This window comes from Rhopilema esculentum, chromosome 3 (genome assembly GCF_057945365.1).
Source record: "Rhopilema esculentum isolate cy_ngs chromosome 3, ASM5794536v1, whole genome shotgun sequence".
Classification (NCBI taxonomy): Eukaryota; Metazoa; Cnidaria; class Scyphozoa; order Rhizostomeae; family Rhizostomatidae; genus Rhopilema; species Rhopilema esculentum.
The window spans coordinates 2425648-2445249 of record NC_142817.1 but is presented as its reverse complement, the minus strand read 5'-3'; the positions used below and the strand labels follow the sequence as shown (position 1 = coordinate 2445249).

The following is a 19602-nucleotide window of genomic DNA, read 5'->3' as shown; positions in this document are numbered from 1 at the left end:
CTAAGCAACAATTTCAAGTTTTTTCAGCTATAACATACTTTTTGATGTATTTATATCTGAGAAATGCCTTTGCATCGTTGCATCGTAATCAGGCACCGCCCAGCCATTGGGCTAGCAGGGGCTATAGCCCCTCCACTTTTTTGCAATAATAGATAAGAAATATTGGATAGTCTACTCCTAAGAAGTAGTAGTTTTTCTTGACTGGGAACCCTTTCTGTTCATTTTCTATGTGTTTTTCTTGAAGTTTAATTATCCCCAAGCTAATTTCACCTACTTTTATAGCTATTGACATATTCTCTGAACCAGAATGTTTATATAACTTCCGTAGATTAAGCTAATGTTTTCTAAAAGGGCATTTTTCGGCGTTCTAGAGGGCGTGGCCTCAAAAAATTTCCGGTCACGCCTTTTCAGCCCTCCCACATTTAAACTGGTGCGCGGTCCTTGATCGTAATGACTTCGAATAACTTGCTAAACCTAAAGGCAAGATTAGCACAGCTGTGGAGGAGGTTTCTCGCTGGTTGCTTGAGAACGAGGGTAAACAATATGGACCCATCTTAACCATTTGACTTTTGATCTAGATGTCTTGAAATTTTCTTTCCCAAGGAGTAACCACTTCAAGTATCAATATGTCATCGATAAAGAACTGTGACCCAAGACTTAAGGCATATTTGCTACGACATCGTTTGCCAGATATTTTCGAGGTTTGTAACCATATTTGTTGTTATTTCATATGCCCAATAATTTTCAAATATCATGGCACACAAACATCACCAAAAACCAACCAAGGGTCTAAATTTCTTTATTAACGAATGTTCATGGCTAGGATGGTGGCTTGTTCTTTCTGCTATCTTTTAAATGAACAAGCATTCTATGAAAATTTGCTAAAATGGTCGTAAATTTTTTTATGAACAAGCAGTATGATATATGATAGATTACTGAAAATAATTTAGAATGAAGAACGATTTGATAATAAAGAGTTTGATAGGTGGCTCTGCCTCTAGGGAAAAGGTGATAAATGCATCCCATTCGCACACCTTTCTATGGCTAAATGCTTCAATACCATGTTGTTCTTTTAAGTATGTGTCCACTCGCAATAAATTATTGTCATAAAAATACCTTAAATGATTAAAACTGAACAGAGCTTTTGTGGCCTTTTGCGAATAAATGGGTTTTAAAAAATACGACTGAAATGACTGCACATATTGCATATATAGTCAAGAACTTTCACACTTTGCAGACTGATATATATGTATATATATATGTTTTCATTCCAGTGTTTGTAACAACAATTTTTCTCTGCAGAGCTTATTAACAGCATTAGCTGTGAACAGGCCAGAAGATTCAAAGCAATTTGTCATTGACAAGATAAAAGCCCTTCTGAATGACAAAAACCTTTTGGAGTCATTACATTGGTAATACAAAGTATCATTTCCCATATGCTAATATGCAAGGAGATTTTAACAATTTTGCATATCATTTTTGGATTAGAGCTGACTCATATGATTATTCTAAACCAGCTTATAATTATCACTACTGGCAGTTTCATTCCATACAGTCCAGGCAGTGCTTATGAAAATTTTGAGTGGGTGAGGAATGTCAGGTGCATGGGGCAAGGGGTGGGGCTGAGGGAACAGAACCTGTTATAGTTCCCAGAATATATATAAAACATCTTTATTTTGGCTTTTAGCACCAAAACTCTTAACTTTTTAGCTGTTTCCCCACTTGAAATATGTGCTTCTGTCCCAAGTGAATGTAGCAAATATTACTTGGAAAAAAGAGAAGTTGAAATATAGTTTCAGACCAGAAACAATGCCGCACATTTTTGTACCAGGCATATTTTAGATAACTGCATCTAGTTTATCCCATTCTCCCATTTTGTGTAACCAGCTTTGTTGAAAAAATGTGGTTTTAGGACTTTTAGTCTTCTTCTAATAGAATTAGATCAACCAACCTTTCACAGAGTCTCAATTTTTACTTGATGTATTCCTTTAAAAGCTTTTTTGGAAAATAATCATGTGAATATTTCATTTGGACTCTCATCACTACCCTGTCTATATATTTCATTGCATTAAGTATGGCTACATGGCTTACATTTAATTACTTGTATGTTATCAATTGATTTAAAGGGATACATTCATTGATGAAGAAAAGAAACCACGAAACCCTTTTAGTTCCAAGTTTTCTGACTTTCTTTGGGCATATGAAGATGAAAATATGCAGGTAATAATAACAAAAGATATTTCAAGTAAGGCAAATTTTTCTTTCAATAATTTTCTTTGATATCTTTGTTCATTTGTGAACATGTTTAGAATGTTTGATAATGTTGTTTAGACCCATTAGCAACTTATAGAAACAATAATTTAAAGTACTCATATTTAGACTTGATTATTCTTGTATGAGTGCTATCTGATACCTTATGCCTTATGTTTTAGCCTACAAGCGAGATGTATGAAAAGGCATACAATTTCTATAACTTTAAACTAATGAAGATGTATTTTGGGTAAGTTATCTGTATTTATGCCTTACAACATCAATGTATTTCAACATAACAATTTTAGAATGTAAAGCCTAAAAATTGCATAATCATTTTAAAGTGAATATTAATATCTTTTTTATGATCACAAATAAAAATTTATTAGCAAAAATTCAGAGTCTTTATGTTGCAGTGACATAGTCTTTGTCCATTTAATTTTCGTCAAGTTTTAGATTAATTTGCTGGGCCATATTTTGATATAATTAAGAAATAATTATCCTCTTTAGCCTATCAGCAATATTAATTTTTCTCAAAAATAGTGGTATAAAGAAATACTGGCAGTATAAAGTGGAAAAGAATCAAGCATTAACAAGAAAGTTGACCTTTGCTCGATCATATTACGCAAACAGATTCACAAAGAAGCATTTCGATGCATTCCTTGTATCCTTTCAATATTTTCAGTTTTTTTGCATTAATGAGCCACTTCAGTTGATGGCCTGATTTGGGACATTTCACACTATTTATCATAAAAATGTTTGACCTCAGATTAGGAATAAACATCTAAACATCCGTCTTGCTACATATATTTACAGTAATAGTGCCTGCTGAAATTTAAATTTTATAGCAAGATGAAGTTTGAAAAGTTTCTTTGTTTCTTCCTAGCATCTGAAGGAAGTTTTTTTAGGACACTGAGATGTTGTGCTTATCGAGCATTGTCCTGGACCACACCTCATAATTTATAAAACCTGGAATTACAGAGCGCTGGCGATTCTCCTCATTCTAAGTCTTTTTTCCAAAACTAAAATCAATAAGCTTGATCTTTCCTCGCTCTCTTCTGAATCCCCCCTACGTTCCCTTGTTATGGCCTTGCTATATGCTTGCAGGCCTCTCCTCTAACTCATTACCAGCGAAAAATGTCAGCATTAGAATAAAATTTTAACTTGTTTCAAAACAAGCTGCTTAATCAAAGTGGTGTATAATGAGGAGAGCTTTACGTGAAAACTCTATTAGAAAGCCTCATATAGTAAAAGAAATAGCTATATCACACGGTACCATATAGATTATCTGATATCGCCACGCCAGAGACGTCAGAGGAGCTGTAAGGCAGGAAGGGGGGGGCAAAGCACCAAGAGAAAGGCAAAGAGTAAAATAAATAGTATTGCTAAGTTTCGGGAGGGCAAGGGGACAACTGCACCTGTGCGTCTTCTTGCTCAGGCGTTCCTGCACCACACCCTACGCAGAAAAATTATGGTAAAGATCAACAACATTTTGTCACAATCTATTAGTGGATCCTTTTTGGACAAAGCTGAGATATGTTTTGATGCCAATATTCATGTTTTCCGTAAAATTATGTGTTTTATCTTGACCTTTTTTTTAGACATTAGTACGAGCTCAAAAAGAAAGAGAGTTTGGTAAGTTCATGTAGTATAGTTCTTTAAAGCTTTTTGCTACCTTGTAAACTCATAGTATTTTGTACTACACGTAGCCTTTTGTTCTTTTTATTAGGGTCATGCTTTGTATCTAGTGCTGCATGCATAACTGCTGCAACCGTCTATTGTCTTAATGCTATCTTTGCCAGCTTAAATTTTTCATTAATTTGCTGCATTGAGTCAAGAATGTAGGAATGGCTTAACAAGTGTATATTTTCAAAGTCTTTAAGTTTCGTCCGCATCATATAAAAACTTGATTAAATACCCCTGAATTTGTAAAATTATTAAGAATTATTACAAATGAAAATTCGGTAAAGAAAGACCTGACTTTTTATAAAGGATTACTGCCAAGTAATAGTGATATGATAGGAAACAATCCCGTGTTCGTTTGGCTATACCTCAGCAAAGACTGAATTTTTTATACATACATGGTTAAAACTTCTACCACTTCATTACTCTGCCATTCTATTTATCTGTGGTGCAGTCATTCAGTAGACCTAAGCCCAAGAATTATTTGATGCTAAGCTGCACTTTTATGCTATTTCTTCTAGCGTTCATGAACAAGATAAGATATGTCGTGAATATATCTCTGTTGCGATTGATTTTTGATTCATGGAGACATGTTACAAATGATTCAAGGCGAACACGAGAGTACTTTGAGGTTGGTATGTCCGCGTCTCTCTATTCTGGTATTATAAAGATCTTTCTAGTCTAATGATTCTTTTAAGGTCTTTTTAGTAACTTGAAGCTGTCATGGCTTTTTTGTATCTTGATAGAAACTGGGCTGGGGCTAATTTAATTCGGGGAGGAAGGAGCTGCGACACCACTTATCTTCTCTTCTGATATTTGGCAGTCCAAGCCTGAAGTAGGTCAGATGTGTCTCCTGAATGTAGGAATTAGAAGAAAATTAAATATTCGTGTAAATCTTCGTGACCTGATTTTACTTTATCTCCCAGTTTGAGAGAGAGAGAGAGAGTGAGAGAGAGAGAGAGAGAGAGAGAGAGAGAGAGAGAGAGAGAGAGAGAGAGAGAGAGAGAGAGAGAGAGAGAGAGAGAGAGAGAGAGAGAGAGAGAGAGAGAGAGAGAGAGAGAGAGAGAGAGAGAGAGAGAGAGAGAGAGAGAGAGAGAGAGAGAGAGAGAGAGAGAGAGAGAGAGAGAGAGAGAGAGAGAGAGAGAGAGAGAGAGAGAGAGAGAGAGAGAGAGAGAGAGAGAGCAACTCACTCTATTGGTCTTGGTCTAAGAACCGCCCTGAAATATTAATCACTTTCTGATGGCATCAACCTTCACGATGGAAATTACGTTCTATCCTGATCGAGAGATAGTGCCTTGTAAAAACTAGCAGGCCTTGTTTTGTAATTATCTATTTGGCGGGAACAATGATTTATGATCGCTTTTGACGGCTTTCCCCCTCCAACATTTCAGATATCAAGCACACTATCCAAGTTTTTTTCACTTTGAATGGAACACTTATTAATCATGTCAGTGAGGAGATTTGCCACATGTGCAGTAAAGTGTGTTTGACCTTTAAATTATTTTGGAAAATATGTTTAATCTTTGCTAGTATTTGATTATAGAAATTAGAAAAAGGGGAAATTCCTGATGGTGTTGAGAACTCTTCAGACGGCAAAGATTATATTTCTACATTTCCAAGAAAAGTTGCAATAATGGTAGGTACCAGCTTTCAAACCTTGAGAAAGCTATTAATTTACTTTATTTCTATATGTAGAAATATATATAAGTTTGGTTTGTTATCTTGCACTGTGCAGGCTTCAGTCTCATAAGCTTGAATACATTTGGTTGTTTTTTAAGACAATCAATTTGAAACGAATTTCAGCTTTATAATGGAAGCTGATTCAATTTTAATTAAAACATTTTTATCAACTTGCATAAAACTTATTATTTTATAGCTTGATTTATGGTATTCTAAAGGCGATCGACAGATACTACAATGGCTTAAACAATATTTCATAGCTGATCAGTGACCGTGATTCCATTCATACGGTTTTTGATTGGCTAATATTGATTGACAGATGCCTTTGAAAAATAGTTATTCACACAAAAGTTTGTAATAAGGCCTGCGAATCTGAGAAATGTACTTAATTGTCTACTCTTATCAAAAAGACTGCTAAACACCTCATATCCTTTGTGATTTCGTTACTTCTTTGCCTGGTAATTTTCAAATATGTGCTCATTCTTGTATCCTTGGCCACGATCTATCCAATTTTTTTCTAATATACAAATAACCCATAATTATTTCTTAAATCCTTCCCTAAACTCTAGCTGTGAATTGACAATGAAACCATTTTGTTTTATGTTTTTTGGTTGAAACAATTGTTATCGGTGTCTTACTTAGATTTTTAGCTATGTTGATCTTCCGGATCTCATCACGTGTTCACAAGTTTGCCGGACATGGAAAATGATCACACAGTCTTCATATTTGTGGAGTCGGGTATGTATTTTTCTGTGTTGTTCTGAATGACTATGCGAGTTGTTGTGCTTGCATGAAAAGCTTCCTTGCTCCACCTCATGTCACCCTAAGATGATTTTCTCTTTTTGACTAGAATTATGATAATACCTTACTTAATTTACTTTCACAATAGTACTAATGCTAATACACGAAAAATTGAAGCAAGAGTTCAAATTATCGAGAGTATTGATAGCCTGTGCATTTGTTTTTTAAATTAGCAATCTTCTTTGTGTATTCTGATTGAATGCCTTTCCAGTGTTTATACCGTTCTAAATACCACGTAAAAATTGGAGATGAAAGTATTTCATATTCTGTCATTTATCTTTGTATTTCTCGTACTAGTTTGTCAATATGAAATTTGATAACATTTTCTCTCTAGATTGATCTAACAAAGATTACAAAAAGGTGATTAAACTTTTCACTCGATATATATCAATATCTTGCTTTTTAAACTCAGGTCTTTTGGTTGTGAAAATTTAGAACAAGCAGTAATTCACATTAATAGCTAATATTTATAAATGATGAATTTTGGGATTTTTATTAAATTTATTCCAAATGATTGTGAAAGGATTTTTTATATTTCTGTTATGGCTTAAAGCTTTATTCTCTCGTGGCTAAAGCCTTTATCTGTCTCTTCAACAATTTTACGTTTCTATTTTCTCTTTAAAGGTATATCAACAAATAAAACGGTCTTTTTGATATACCAAAAAATTCCTATGTAGATGCTCAATCCTTGCCTGTTATGCTAAAATTTTCAATTATTTCCACAAAATGCAAATTGCAATAGCTCGGTTGTTTTCTTAACTTTGAAATTTGCACGAAAATTAATTATTTACTAATACATCGCTTTTTTATTTATAAAGTTGATCTATTTCTATTTTCAAGGATTTCCAGTAAGGCAATAGCGAGTTTGATTCACAAATGTCGTCCTTTTTTGTGTCACTTAAATCTTCGTGGGATGGATATGGCCACTTCCAAAGGCTTGAAAACCATAGGTGTGTATTTGGTTATTTGCTCTTATAGGACAGCTTCAAATCATTGTTTATTTTAGAAACGTGTAATGTGTTTATGGAATAACCCTTACTATGAGGATGATTATTATTATCATCATGAAATTCTTAAAAGTTTGTTTTTATATTTTTGGTATAAATAAAACCAATACAGACCAACCAATTAATTTACCATGAATACCCAGATATAAAGAAGTAATACAGAATTGTTAAAATTAAGATTATAAATGGAATAGAATGTTTTAATTTTTTATATATTTGGCAGTTGCAGTTCTCTCCACTCTAACTTTTTATGCGTTTCTTAAAAGTGTAGTTGAATCTATTCATGCGTTGAATCTTTTTGTTTTTCTTATTTATGAATGTTCTAGGAAATCTGTAATTTCTAGCAAAAAAAAGTATCTTATCAAGCACATTTTTATTCTTGTAGGCGAATGTCGAAACCTTCAAGATTTGAATCTTTCCGACTGCAGAGGAGTCACTGTAATTATTCAATACCTCCTTCTTTACGTACAATATTTATGTTCGATCGTAAAAAACTGTGTTGTTAATAAAGTTTTTTTCCATTGGCTTTTTGCATTGCCTAGTAAATCAATTTATCAATTTTTAATGTCGTCTTCCAGATTTTTTAAGTCGTCTTCCATCCCCTCCCCCCCCCCCCCAAACAATCTTGATTTATATCAATTTTGCGTGATTTTCAGTGACAGTCTTACTGGGAGTGGACGCATAAACACTTCTAATGAAAGATTCACATTGAACAATGGGGGGGGGGGGATATAGTAGCAGCGTTGTTAACTTAGAAATTTAGTTAAATCTTCAGGATGTCATCTTTTGAACGTCAATATTGTGGTATTAAAACTATTTGGGAGGGGTGATATGTTCTTAAAGAGCATTAACAGTGCTCTGTGTTAGGAAATAAATCTGGTCAAATAGCGTTTTTTGATTTTGACAGCTCGACCTCTTTTTAGTCCTTTGTGTAGTTTTTGTTTCAGACTTTCGTTTACGCTTGTACTTTTTAGGCTGATGTAATCAAAGAAATATCGATCGGCTGCACAAGTCTTTTGTATCTTAACGTTTCATACTGCTACCTTTCCGATGCTGCATTGCGAAGTCTATCAAGGTATTTTGCATTGCGAGTATTTTTGTCCTTTTGGGTAGTTTTATTATATTAAGGGGGAAGCTATTTAAAACAGACTACTTCTTTGCTTTACTTAAAGTACGCCATTAAGTTTATTGAAACGAACAATATATTTATTGATTTCATTATCAACTCTGAAGAAAATATGTCCGCCTTCCTTGCAGCAATTAAGAGATAAGATATCCTTTATCTTAGAGATGAACGGAGAGAGATATATTCCTTTTTTATAACTGCATGAAAAGCCAGAGACGTTTCAATGTCTATTTTCTTGCTACATTGTATTTTGCACTGCGATTTTTAAAGACCGATAATATTTATAGCTTTTTTAAGGTGTAATAATTGGAAGTCTAGACTTGAAAGTTTGTAACTGTTTTCGTGTGACTAATTTGATATTTTATCTTACAGGAATTGTAACAATATTCAGTTCCTGAATTTAGCATTTTGCTCAAATTTTACCAACAAGGGGTTGCAATATTTAGCATCAGGAAAGGGTTGCCAAAGATTAGCATACCTTGAATTATCAGGCTGTGAGCAAGTAAGTCTCAGGAGATTTTTATCTGAAATATTTGATAAATAATATAAAAAATCTTAGCTATTACTTCAAATCCTCTTCATGTGAATCACTTTTTTATTTGAGTCGTTTCATGTCTTATTTATTTGAAATACTTGATAACTTTTAATATTAAGAGAAAGAAGATGGAAGCATATCCAGATCAATTATGAATGAGGCATTTATAAAAACAAAGAAGCACGTGTATACATGTAAAAAGATGTATTAGTCTGAATTAAAATGATCATTAAATTTCCAGATCTTTTAACTGGACATATCGTTTTACATGTAAAAGGTGACTTCATTTTCAAAGTCCTCAAGACCTCAAGATGAAAACTGAAATTATTATCATATGATTTTATTTCAGCAAACGAGAAAGCCAAGTTCCCGAATACCTCTTTCAGTAGTCTCTTCCCATGGTATAAGTATTTTTATATGTCTTTCGTTAACTTGTCTGTAGTGTAATCTTATTTACTCGTTATTGTAGGTAACAACTGAAGGTTATCTGGAACTCGGAAAAGGCTGCAATCGACTGGGAACATTGGTTCTTGATCACCTTCCGTTTTTGAAAGATGAGCATATTCAGGTATCGACTTTTGGCCTCACTGTTTCTTGAAACTCAAGAACGAGGCGTGTTTGTATTTCTCTCTAGAGATAAATTTATAATTTGAATCGGCCTATGCTGTAAACTGTATTTGAATGTAAACTGTTTTATCGACCAGCAGTTTCGTAGCATATAACAAGCAGAAATTGTTGGGAATTAAGCGGCTTGTTGAAAGGCATTTCAGGGTTCTTCATCGACCTATTGATAAAATTTTATGTATTTCTGTACTTTTATGTAATTGTAAGTTTGTATTTCTCTCTAGAGATAAATTTATAATTTGAATCGGCCTATGCTGTAAACTGTATTTGAATGTAAACTGTTTTATCGACCAGCAGTTTCGTAGCATATAACAAGCAGAAATTGTTGGGAATTAAGCGGCTTGTTGAAAGGCATTTCAGGGTTCTTCATCGACCTATTGATAAAATTTTATGCTATCTGCAATAGAGTTACGTATTTCTACAATCGTCCACAAAAATTGTGAGACTGCGTTTCCTTCCCATCTCACAATGATGTCAACGTCTGTTTGGTGTATTTTATGCAAAATAAAACCTAGCGAAATTATTCTGTAAACATTTCGTAGTTTTGACATAGGCTTCAGACAGACTAATTTTGTTGCAATATAACATTTTGAGCATATAACATGAAATACCTCTAATTGTGCAAAGTAAGTAAGATCTGTTAGAGATTGCATGAGGTATGGTCGCATGAGCACAGGCTCTTTCTCAATCAAATCAATGTAATTTGGCCATGGTTCTAAAACGTATAAAACAAGCCAAAAAACAGTAATTCTTTAGCGAATTTCATATCTTTTTTGGCTATATCTTAGAATTTATGCAACAGACTTTTTTGCAAAATTAGAGGTATAGAGTTCTAAAGCGATGAAGTCACAAATATATATTTTAAGAATTTTTTAATTTGGATCCTAAAGCCTGAAATTGCATTATGAAATACCTCTAAATATGCAAAATCAGTTAAATGTGTTACAAATCGGCTCAAATATGACCACATGTGTATTGGCTCTTTCCCCATCAAACCTCTGTATTTTAGTCTCTGTTCATAACTTTATGAACAGAGCCAAAACAACAGTGATTCGTTAGCAAACTTCACATCTTTCATTGGCCATATCTCAACCGATTTTAGGCATAATTGGCCAATTCTGCTTATTTGGAAGTATTTCATGGTGATCTTATGTTATGTGGTTAAAATTCAAAAGTTCTTAAAACAGACTTTTGGTAACGTCACACTTTAGAACTCTTTTATGATGTCATCGTTTTGTTGATTTTTTAGATCGTTTGTAAATGATCATTATAATAATAAATTCCTATCAGCATTTCACATTTGTTGTCTTCCTTGTATTGAAATTTGAACTTTTCTCTGCTTTTTTATTCAGGCTTTTGTTTCTGGTTGTCGATCACTTCGTTGTTTCTCAGCTATGCATTCTTCGTTAATCACTGACATCGGAGTCAAGAGCTTGTGTCTTTCGAAACGTCTCCAAGTTCTGAAATTAGAAGGTAGCTTTGTTAGTTGAATGCTTTTAAATTAACAGTGCCTACAACAAGATGTCAGTTGAAAAACATAAACAGTGTGGTGACTGGCACAGCATCGAGTAACATAGGTGTTGTATTAATGAACATTCAGAAACATTTCCCACCAGACGTATAACCAAATTGTTATTTTTAAGATTGATAAGGATTACATTCTGTTTTTGTTGCTTTATGCTGCTCGATTCTGTATAGACAGAGTTTTTTGGGCCTTTGGGTTTGAAACAGTTGGTTAGTTGAAACTTCGAATTACACGCTTAATGCGATCAACAGTCAAATTTTCTACACACCAGACCATTTCTAATTTGATAAAATTGCTAATAAAGTTAAAATATAATCTTAAAGAACCGGATGATATGACACTGAAAAGCTTTGTAATTTCCTAGCTGATGTTACCAGATACAAATGCGATCCTGGGATATAAAGGGTCTCTTCGAGCAAAGTGTCTCTTTGATGTGAAACTTGATTCATATTCCTTTTTATCTATAGAATATCATTTTCTTATTGCATTGTTCATTTTGTTACTCCTCATTTATTGTTTCCAGGCAACAACAGAATAACAGACAGTGCTGTGCGAAGCCTTGTCAAGTCTTGTCCAGATCTCCATCACCTTCATTTGGTCGACTGCGAAAGAATAACTGATCTGTCCTTGAAAGCCCTGAGTCAATGCAAGAACTTGATTGTGGTCAATTATGCTGATTGTATAAGGTGAGTTGGGCGCTTTGTTATTTGAAAACAAGGTGTACTTAAAGAGGTTAAAGAATCTTCTTGTTTCGTTTTAAATGTGCTTTTTCGTTCATTTTGCTTAGGGAGGTTAAGGCAGTTTTCGGATTAGGTCTGGTTTTTGTTCAATCAGAGGATGAAGTTTATGCCTGTTCAAAGACAGTAAAGTTTTTGCATCCTGTGTAACACCGTCTGATCTCCATTACCATCCTGGAAAGTCGCTGTTAAGATTTTGCACCATCCCCCTACTTCAATGCATATTTCTCTGCTCTGAAATTGCTGTCAAACTTGACTTGAATGAGAAGAGGGAGTGGTATAGGGCGCGTTATCCTATATACCTATGTTATACAATATTGCAGTTATTAGCTTGTAGTTATTAGAAACTGTTTAGCCCAGGTGAATCATATGTGCTACCGCCTAGAACGATTTATTTCTTTTGACACTAATCTTTCCACGTATCATTTATATCCATTAAATTAAAACAGGCAAGAGCTGATAATTTGATTCAAGTACTGACTTCGCTGATGCTGGATTATTACGTTTGTGTTCATTTTTTTAAAATCTTTCAGACTCTCTGATGCTGGAGTTCGCTATATTGTTGAAGGCTCATCAGGTCCTAAGTTACGTGAACTGAATTTAACCAACTGTTTACGAGTAAGTGACGTCAGCGTTCTCCGCATTGCACAGAGGTATGTTATTCTTAGATGCTGTCTTTTGGTTTTTCAAGGGTTGTTTAACATCAAAAATGACATTATTGCTTTATGAAAATCTTTTGATTTCAGCCTTTTGCTAGTATTTTAAAATATCTGTTTTTATTTGCTGTTCTTTAAAGGAGAAACTTTACTGTCTTTATTGTGGTACCCTTAAAAGCTGTTTCGAATTTTCTTGAAGCAATCAAAATTGTTCACAGTAGTGGACATTTTGAAGCATTTCTGACCCCTTGGTGCTGTCCGACCTTCTGTTAAAATTGTAAAAAGGGCTTACATGCTGTAAATTTTATGTAATTTCTTACTGTTTGCCGCATTTATCGCATAACTGAAAACTGTGCTGGCATTTTTGTCACTGTATAAAGTTCAACTTCGACTCTCGGTTAAATATTTGTTTTGCACAGAAACCCATATTTTTTTAGACTACTAAATTCAGCAAGAAAGGTTTAAAATTGAATCCGGTAAATTTAGTCTAGAATTGATTGCATTCCGGTTCTCTTGGAACGGCATGTTATGATATAAGAAGAATTGAATGCTTAAGGTTTCTGCAACCTGTTGGCGACACAATATTTTTAAATTTTTGCTCGCACTTCAACATAGTTTCTAAGGAAACCTACAGACAAATTTCTGTAATTTTTGGGAGAGCTTTTCACATTTTTCAAAAATAAAGCTTTAACATCTATTATTATATCAAAGAATACTGTTTGGAAAATTGTGAGCCTTGACATTTTCATGCTAACAGTTAATTGTCATTTGTTTAAAGGTGCAATTCGCTGACGTATTTGAACCTAAGCTACTGTGAACACGTAACTGACGCTGGTGTTGAGCTGCTTGGGACAATACTCAGTCTGATGTCGGTTGACCTTTCGGGATGCCTCATTCAGGACCAGGGGATTTCCGCTCTCGGTAATAACCCTAGGCTGAGGGATATCACCATAGCAAGCTGCAGCAGTGTCACTGATATTGGAATACAGGTTAGTAACACGTATTTACTTTACTTGCTTGTAATCAGGAACTGGAGAAAGTATTATGGATTGGCTGCAGATGGTTGGCTAAAAGACTTTGTTATTCTCCTAAAGAATTTCAAAGAAACTACAAAACGATTCCACCAGGAGCTAAATGGAAAATATTTATCAGATGACCGTTACAATAAACAATACAAACTTGCATAAAACAGAAGAAATAAGTGCAGTCTTATTTTACATTAGAGCCCTTTTTAATCAAAGTTTGAGACTCAATACAGATTAGAAAACGAAACTATGCCTCTGAGTTGACCAAAGAGAAAAATTTAAGGATCATAGGCCCGAATCCGAAGATTGATGTTAATTGTAAGAAAAGAGAGTTGGCTGACAAGTAAATACAAAGTAGATTTTTCAGAAGAAATGGGGAAATCTTATGGTCAGGATCATGCAATTTCAGGATACGTTGAATTCTTGAGATACACAAAGTAATAGATTTTAAAACGAATTTTTGCACTTCAAATGGCAATTTTTTGTCGCCGTACATGATGTTTAATATGAAGTTTTGGATGACTGAGTGCGTGTCGCCATTGTCATAACCAACTACGTATATAAAATTTTCCATTATTGATAAGCATATTTGCATAGCTTGTTGACCATACGTCAAAATAAGAGTATTAAAACGTGTTAAAATTGACATAAGGGATACCACGTGATGCTATGTGATTCTTATCGTCATCACCTGAATTCTCAATTTTTTCATAACATCCCAATCTTTAGAAACTTGTTCAGCAAACAAGGGATCTAGAAAATCTTGACGTATCAAGCTGCAAGGTAAGATTGTCAAAGTTTTTTAATTGATTGTAAAAGTGTGACGATTTTTGTAAAATTTTTAGCATTCTAGTGCAATTTTTTTCTGGGATGGGGTCTTACGATTCAATGTCAAACACCCAAACGTCTACACTATGTCACTGTTAAAAGGCAAAATACAGTTTCTATCTGTCAAGAAAAGTTCCCTTTTTGGAATGTATGTAATACCAAAAACCAGGTATTTACCTACTATGTATTCAATTGCTTCAAATTAGTAATCAAAGGGATATTTAGAATGCAGAGAAAATCCAATGAACCGCTGCCCAACTTCTCTATTTCCAAGACATTAGGGTAGTAGCTGATTGTTTGCTTGAATTAGTCGTAATCTGTATGGTCCTTTGTCCCTTACTACTTCTAATTTTCTATGGAATATAGTTTAAATGGATTTTAAGATCATGATTAAGTGACATCGATATGAATTTTATTATTTTTTTTATAAGAGAATTATATCGGTGCGATATTCAATGGAAAATTTACTCAGTAGCTGATCGAATGAAAGATTTGCTTAGATGATTAGAAAAAAATTGATGAAATCTGGAGTAGGTTCTTGATTATCTTCTTACCTGAAAATTGAAGATTTCTTTATCAGATGATAGTTCTTATCAAAGGTGCCAGCCAAAAGTCTTCCGCTAAAGTAATGTCAGCCAAAAGTTTTGAAGCACCAACAGCATTTTGGTTATTTACATAAGCTGTTTTTCCTCTGCCCTTTCAAACAATGCTCACTTATTCTGTATATAAAACACTTTAAAACACAACCTGTATTTGAGAAACTAGGGTGGCTGAGAACATATGGAACATTTTTCGGAGGAGAGGGAGCAACTCAAATTTTTTATAACATGAATTGAAAATGGATCGAAAATTGACTGAAACTGCTTAGATGTTCCAAGTACTTTTTCAACGATTGTACACAAGCCCAGTGAATAGCGCTATTTTTCCCCTTCATTTTTAGCTTTTAACGGATCATGCCATTAAATCTCTGGCATTCTGCTGCAGAAGGCTTCGCACATTAAACATTGCTGGTTGCAGGCTGGTACGATCATTTTTTCTACATATATCTGGCTCTTCGCATTCATGATTTTGGATATTACAATACAGCAATTTAATTACGAATGAAAAGTGATATGAATTCCAGTTTGTAAATGATTTCCTTGTTGTTTTCACCAGACACGAATACATGCAATACATGCAATTGTTATTTGCTGCAAAGATGATTGCAGTTGAATTAAAAAAGGATTAAATTTTGGTTGTCGAGAAGACGTCTTCTTCTGAATGGATATTTGTGTTCCTTTTTACAAACGCTTCTTCCGACTAAACTAGATTTCTTTTTAAAACATAAAAGCCAGTGCATTTAGTTTAAATACATTACTTAGAATGCTTTAGCTTGAATGAGTGATCTTCGTTTGTCTAAAGATAACTTTCATTAAGTTTTCATTACCATTCAGTTGTCAGATCAAAGCCTTCAGTACCTCTCTGGTGTCTGTCACTACCTCGATACTCTTGATATATCTGGATGCAATCTTGTCAGGTAAAATATCGTTAAGATGTCTCATTTCAATTGGTGTTCTCAACACTCGTATTTAACATACTTATTTTGCCTGACAACTTTTTAACATGAAGGAGATGCTATGAAAAAAACTCATTTTTCATTATTTTTTGCTTAGATTTGTGATACTCTTTGAGTACGCTTTCTCCTGTCAATTTTCTTCCTTGTATATCGAGTTTCTCTTATCAAATTTTTAAAGTTAAGATTTGTAGTCTTGAAAGAGGGTTGCAATAGCAGTGATAAGAATGTGAATAACATATCTAATTTGATATTGAGGAATGAATTATTTGCTTACATGATATCACCAAAATTGATAATTATTCAGATCACATAGTTAACAAAGAAAATGTTCTCAAAAATGCAAAAGACGAAAACACACAAAGGTATCCCAACATGGTAAAAAATGACTCGAAAAGTCGTTGTAAGCACAAGCCTCACACCCGTGTCGTCCACAGAGCTGTCATTCACTGGTCATGTTGGCTGTATCTACTCAGAGCAGTTTTCTTTTGTTACGCCTAGAATTGAGTCTTAGAATTTTGTTGGAGGAAATATGAAACGATTCCTAAAGCCTCGTCTCTTTGTCGCTGTGTGCTGTTTGTCAGCAAACATATCGTAGCAGACGTTTGCATTGAATAAACGAAAAATCGCTTCTTCCATGTTTCTGTTTATTTCAGCGATAAAGCTCTGCGATTTTTACGCAAAGGTTGTCGCAACCTCAAGTACCTCTTTATCAGAAACTGCCGTGGAATTTCAAAGTGAGTATTTTTTTTGTTTTTTCAACCAATCACATCAGAAATGCCTCTCCCTCCACACTTCTCCCTCCACACTTCTCCCTCCACACTTCTCCCTCCACACTTCTCCCTCCACACTTCTCCCTCCACACTTCTCCCTCCACACTTCTCCCTCCACACTCCAACCCTTCAAAATCAGCTGCACAGGAAGGATGCAACTTTATGCTGAACTTAATAAAGGGGGTCGTTACTTAAGTATATTTCTTATGTTATACGTTCATTGCTAATCTTACTCTTATCGAAAATTTTCCTCCACTAGTAACCTGTACTTTGTTACTTTTGAAAAACGAAGCAAACTACGGTAGAAAAAGACAAAGCCATTTTCCATAAGTTCTTAATCATTTTTTGCATCGATAACCTATATGTTTGAAACATTTCATTCAGATGCTAAATAAATCTATAATTGATCTATAATTTAAACATGATTAATTTAGATCCTCAGAATATGCTTCAGGTTTTCAAGTTTATCCCACTTTTGTAGGCAACCAGAATTTTCAGCAATAATGATAATAACGATAAAGATTATTGATCCCTGTCATTAAATCACAATTTTGTAATGCACTTGACTTCACCCGCTCATCACTGAGTTTACTTTTTCCTTAACTGCAACTAACCTCTTGTGTCCCCCCTTCCCCCTAGATTCGAGCACCATAAAACTTTCCCCTCGTGAAAGCTTTTTTTCCAAAATGATATTCAAATGCAATGGTACATGTCAATATTTTTGCTAGATAAATTTCTCGTTGCATAATCTTGCTACTCTTAATGCTCAATGTCATTGCTTTTGGTTGTGTTCCCATTTTTATATGAGTTGGCTAACAGGCGTGTCTCTCAGACAATTTTATACGTGCAAATTGAATGTGCCTGATACTTCTACCATCAACTTATGTTGTAATTAGATGCCCTGTATATCAGGCCCTGATACGATCATACTAATTATCTTTCATGACACATTATATTTATATACAGCGTAAAATATGCTAAATACTCTCTGGCACTATGGATATATTTATGATGAATGAATGAGATGTTCTTAAACCTTTTCTAGGGGAATGGTACAGAAAATGGCTCCAAAAATCCAGTATCTTTTCCATGGGTTTGATGAATCAAATACATTTGAGAGCATTTATGGCTCTGCATGAATACTGAAAGAAAATGTGGATCTTTTCTCGCATCAAAGGGCTCCTGCCCATGTTCATACAAATTCATGCCAAGCAAAGTAGAGTTTTGCGCCACTTCATTCGTTGTTGATGTGGGAATTTTTATGCTTATAACATCGCACTTTAGGCCACATGTAAAAGCAAGGTTTCTGTGAGAATATATATTTGATATTAGAGTATATTTTTCCGGTTGTCACGCATTTATTCAGAAACTTTGATAGGCATTTATTCTTGGTATTCCCGCGTTAAACTTTGTTCAATATCACCTCGTGAATGTTTATAGTACAAAGTTTTGTAAATTGATGTTTTAGAGCCAAGCATACGGTACCAACGACATAAACATGTTGAGACTAGGTATGAAGGCTGGTTTCAGAAAAAAGCTTTGAGTGAAATGCTTTTACCTGTCTCTGGAAATCAGAACTGCTACATATTGAGTTATTCGCTCTCGAATCCTACTTAGCTCTTCATTATGATTCATTATAATATTCTACAAACGAATTCAATACTTTTTGCCCAAAGTTTTAGACCTCTATCATCATATATTCATCAGATGTTTTTAGGTTTAAGCCGGTCTTTCATACACCATGGTCGTTACTTAAGATATGTTCCCTATGATGAGGGCTTCATTATTGCATACTTAACCAGCCAGATGTTTAGTGTCGTGAGCCGAAATGAAGATAATTTGTATATATAACTCGATGCATAAACCACATATTTCTCAAAAGTGTATTTATTTTCAGAATTTTTACATAATATATTTTTGATATTTTGAAATGCGCTTCATTTTTTGAACTTTTAATCTTCTTGCCTGGTATCAGTTCCATAACAGTTGGAAAGGATGGATATTTGGGCGAAAGAATACTCTGTCTGAGGCAAGAGTCATGTCGCTGTTTTATTTGGGGCGGCTTCTCTTCGCCCCCTCCCCCTATACGCTCGTCAATGCTCGTATTGAGTTGCTTGCTGTAGCTCTGAAAGGAAATCTTCATCAGAAATGGTAAAATTATAATATGAAAATCTTAAGCGTAATCTAGTTTTGTCTGAAGAGTCCGAAGCTATAACTGTTCGAAAATCTTTTTTCCCCACAAACTTTTTTCCGCAACTTTTGAATTAGAAAATAGAAAGCTTCGACGATTTTTTGGATCAGATTTGGATCTTCGGCGAGAAAGCCTTTTGAGTGGATCGAAAAAATGCCTGCAGTTTGTTACATAGCAATCGAACAGGTTTTAGAAGTGGAGAAAGTAGCGGATTGGCGAATTATAAAGTAAAAAGTGACGAACTTGTAGGTTAGGGGTCTGGAGCACAGGCTAATCTACCCCCTCTTGGACCAGAGGTGCCGTGGAGGGGGGCTCAGAAGTGCTAAACCCATTGCTAACATTGAGAGATATTTTTGGGACTCAACACTTCTCTTAACCAGTTTGTACATGTTTGATTAGAATTGGACGAATTCTGTGTTCGCAACTCTTATTCCCTATCGTTTATTTTAAAGGTGAAAAGTTTGAATTATTTCGTAACACAACGGATAATCTTCAACAAAAATGCAACAATATTTAGTGTGGAAAGGGGTGTGGTTATTGATGTGACCTTTTGAAGTTGCCTACGGCAGATCTCCCTTCCTAACTCTCTTATGACTCGCTACATGTCTC

At 34.5% G+C, this 19602-nt stretch overlaps 1 protein-coding gene across 1 annotated transcript; it reads left to right on the top strand.

Annotated features, from left to right (window-relative positions):
• The first annotated feature begins 505 nt into the window (after positions 1-505).
• LOC135692620 (F-box and leucine-rich repeat protein 13) lies at positions 506-18733 on the top strand. The gene is made up of 24 exons (XM_065210814.2): positions 506-701; positions 1303-1412; positions 2127-2220; positions 2433-2500; positions 2794-2914; positions 3852-3885; positions 4455-4564; positions 5477-5569; positions 6256-6351; positions 6749-6774; positions 7255-7364; positions 7807-7859; positions 8396-8496; positions 8920-9049; positions 9552-9650; positions 11059-11179; positions 11755-11917; positions 12502-12621; positions 13403-13613; positions 14379-14432; positions 15418-15498; positions 15911-15993; positions 16686-16766; positions 17848-18733. The coding sequence occupies exons 1-24, from the start codon at positions 627-629 to the stop codon at positions 17939-17941; spliced, it is 2328 nt and encodes a 775-aa protein (XP_065066886.2). The 5' UTR covers positions 506-626; the 3' UTR covers positions 17942-18733.
• The last annotated feature ends 869 nt before the right edge of the window (positions 18734-19602 follow it).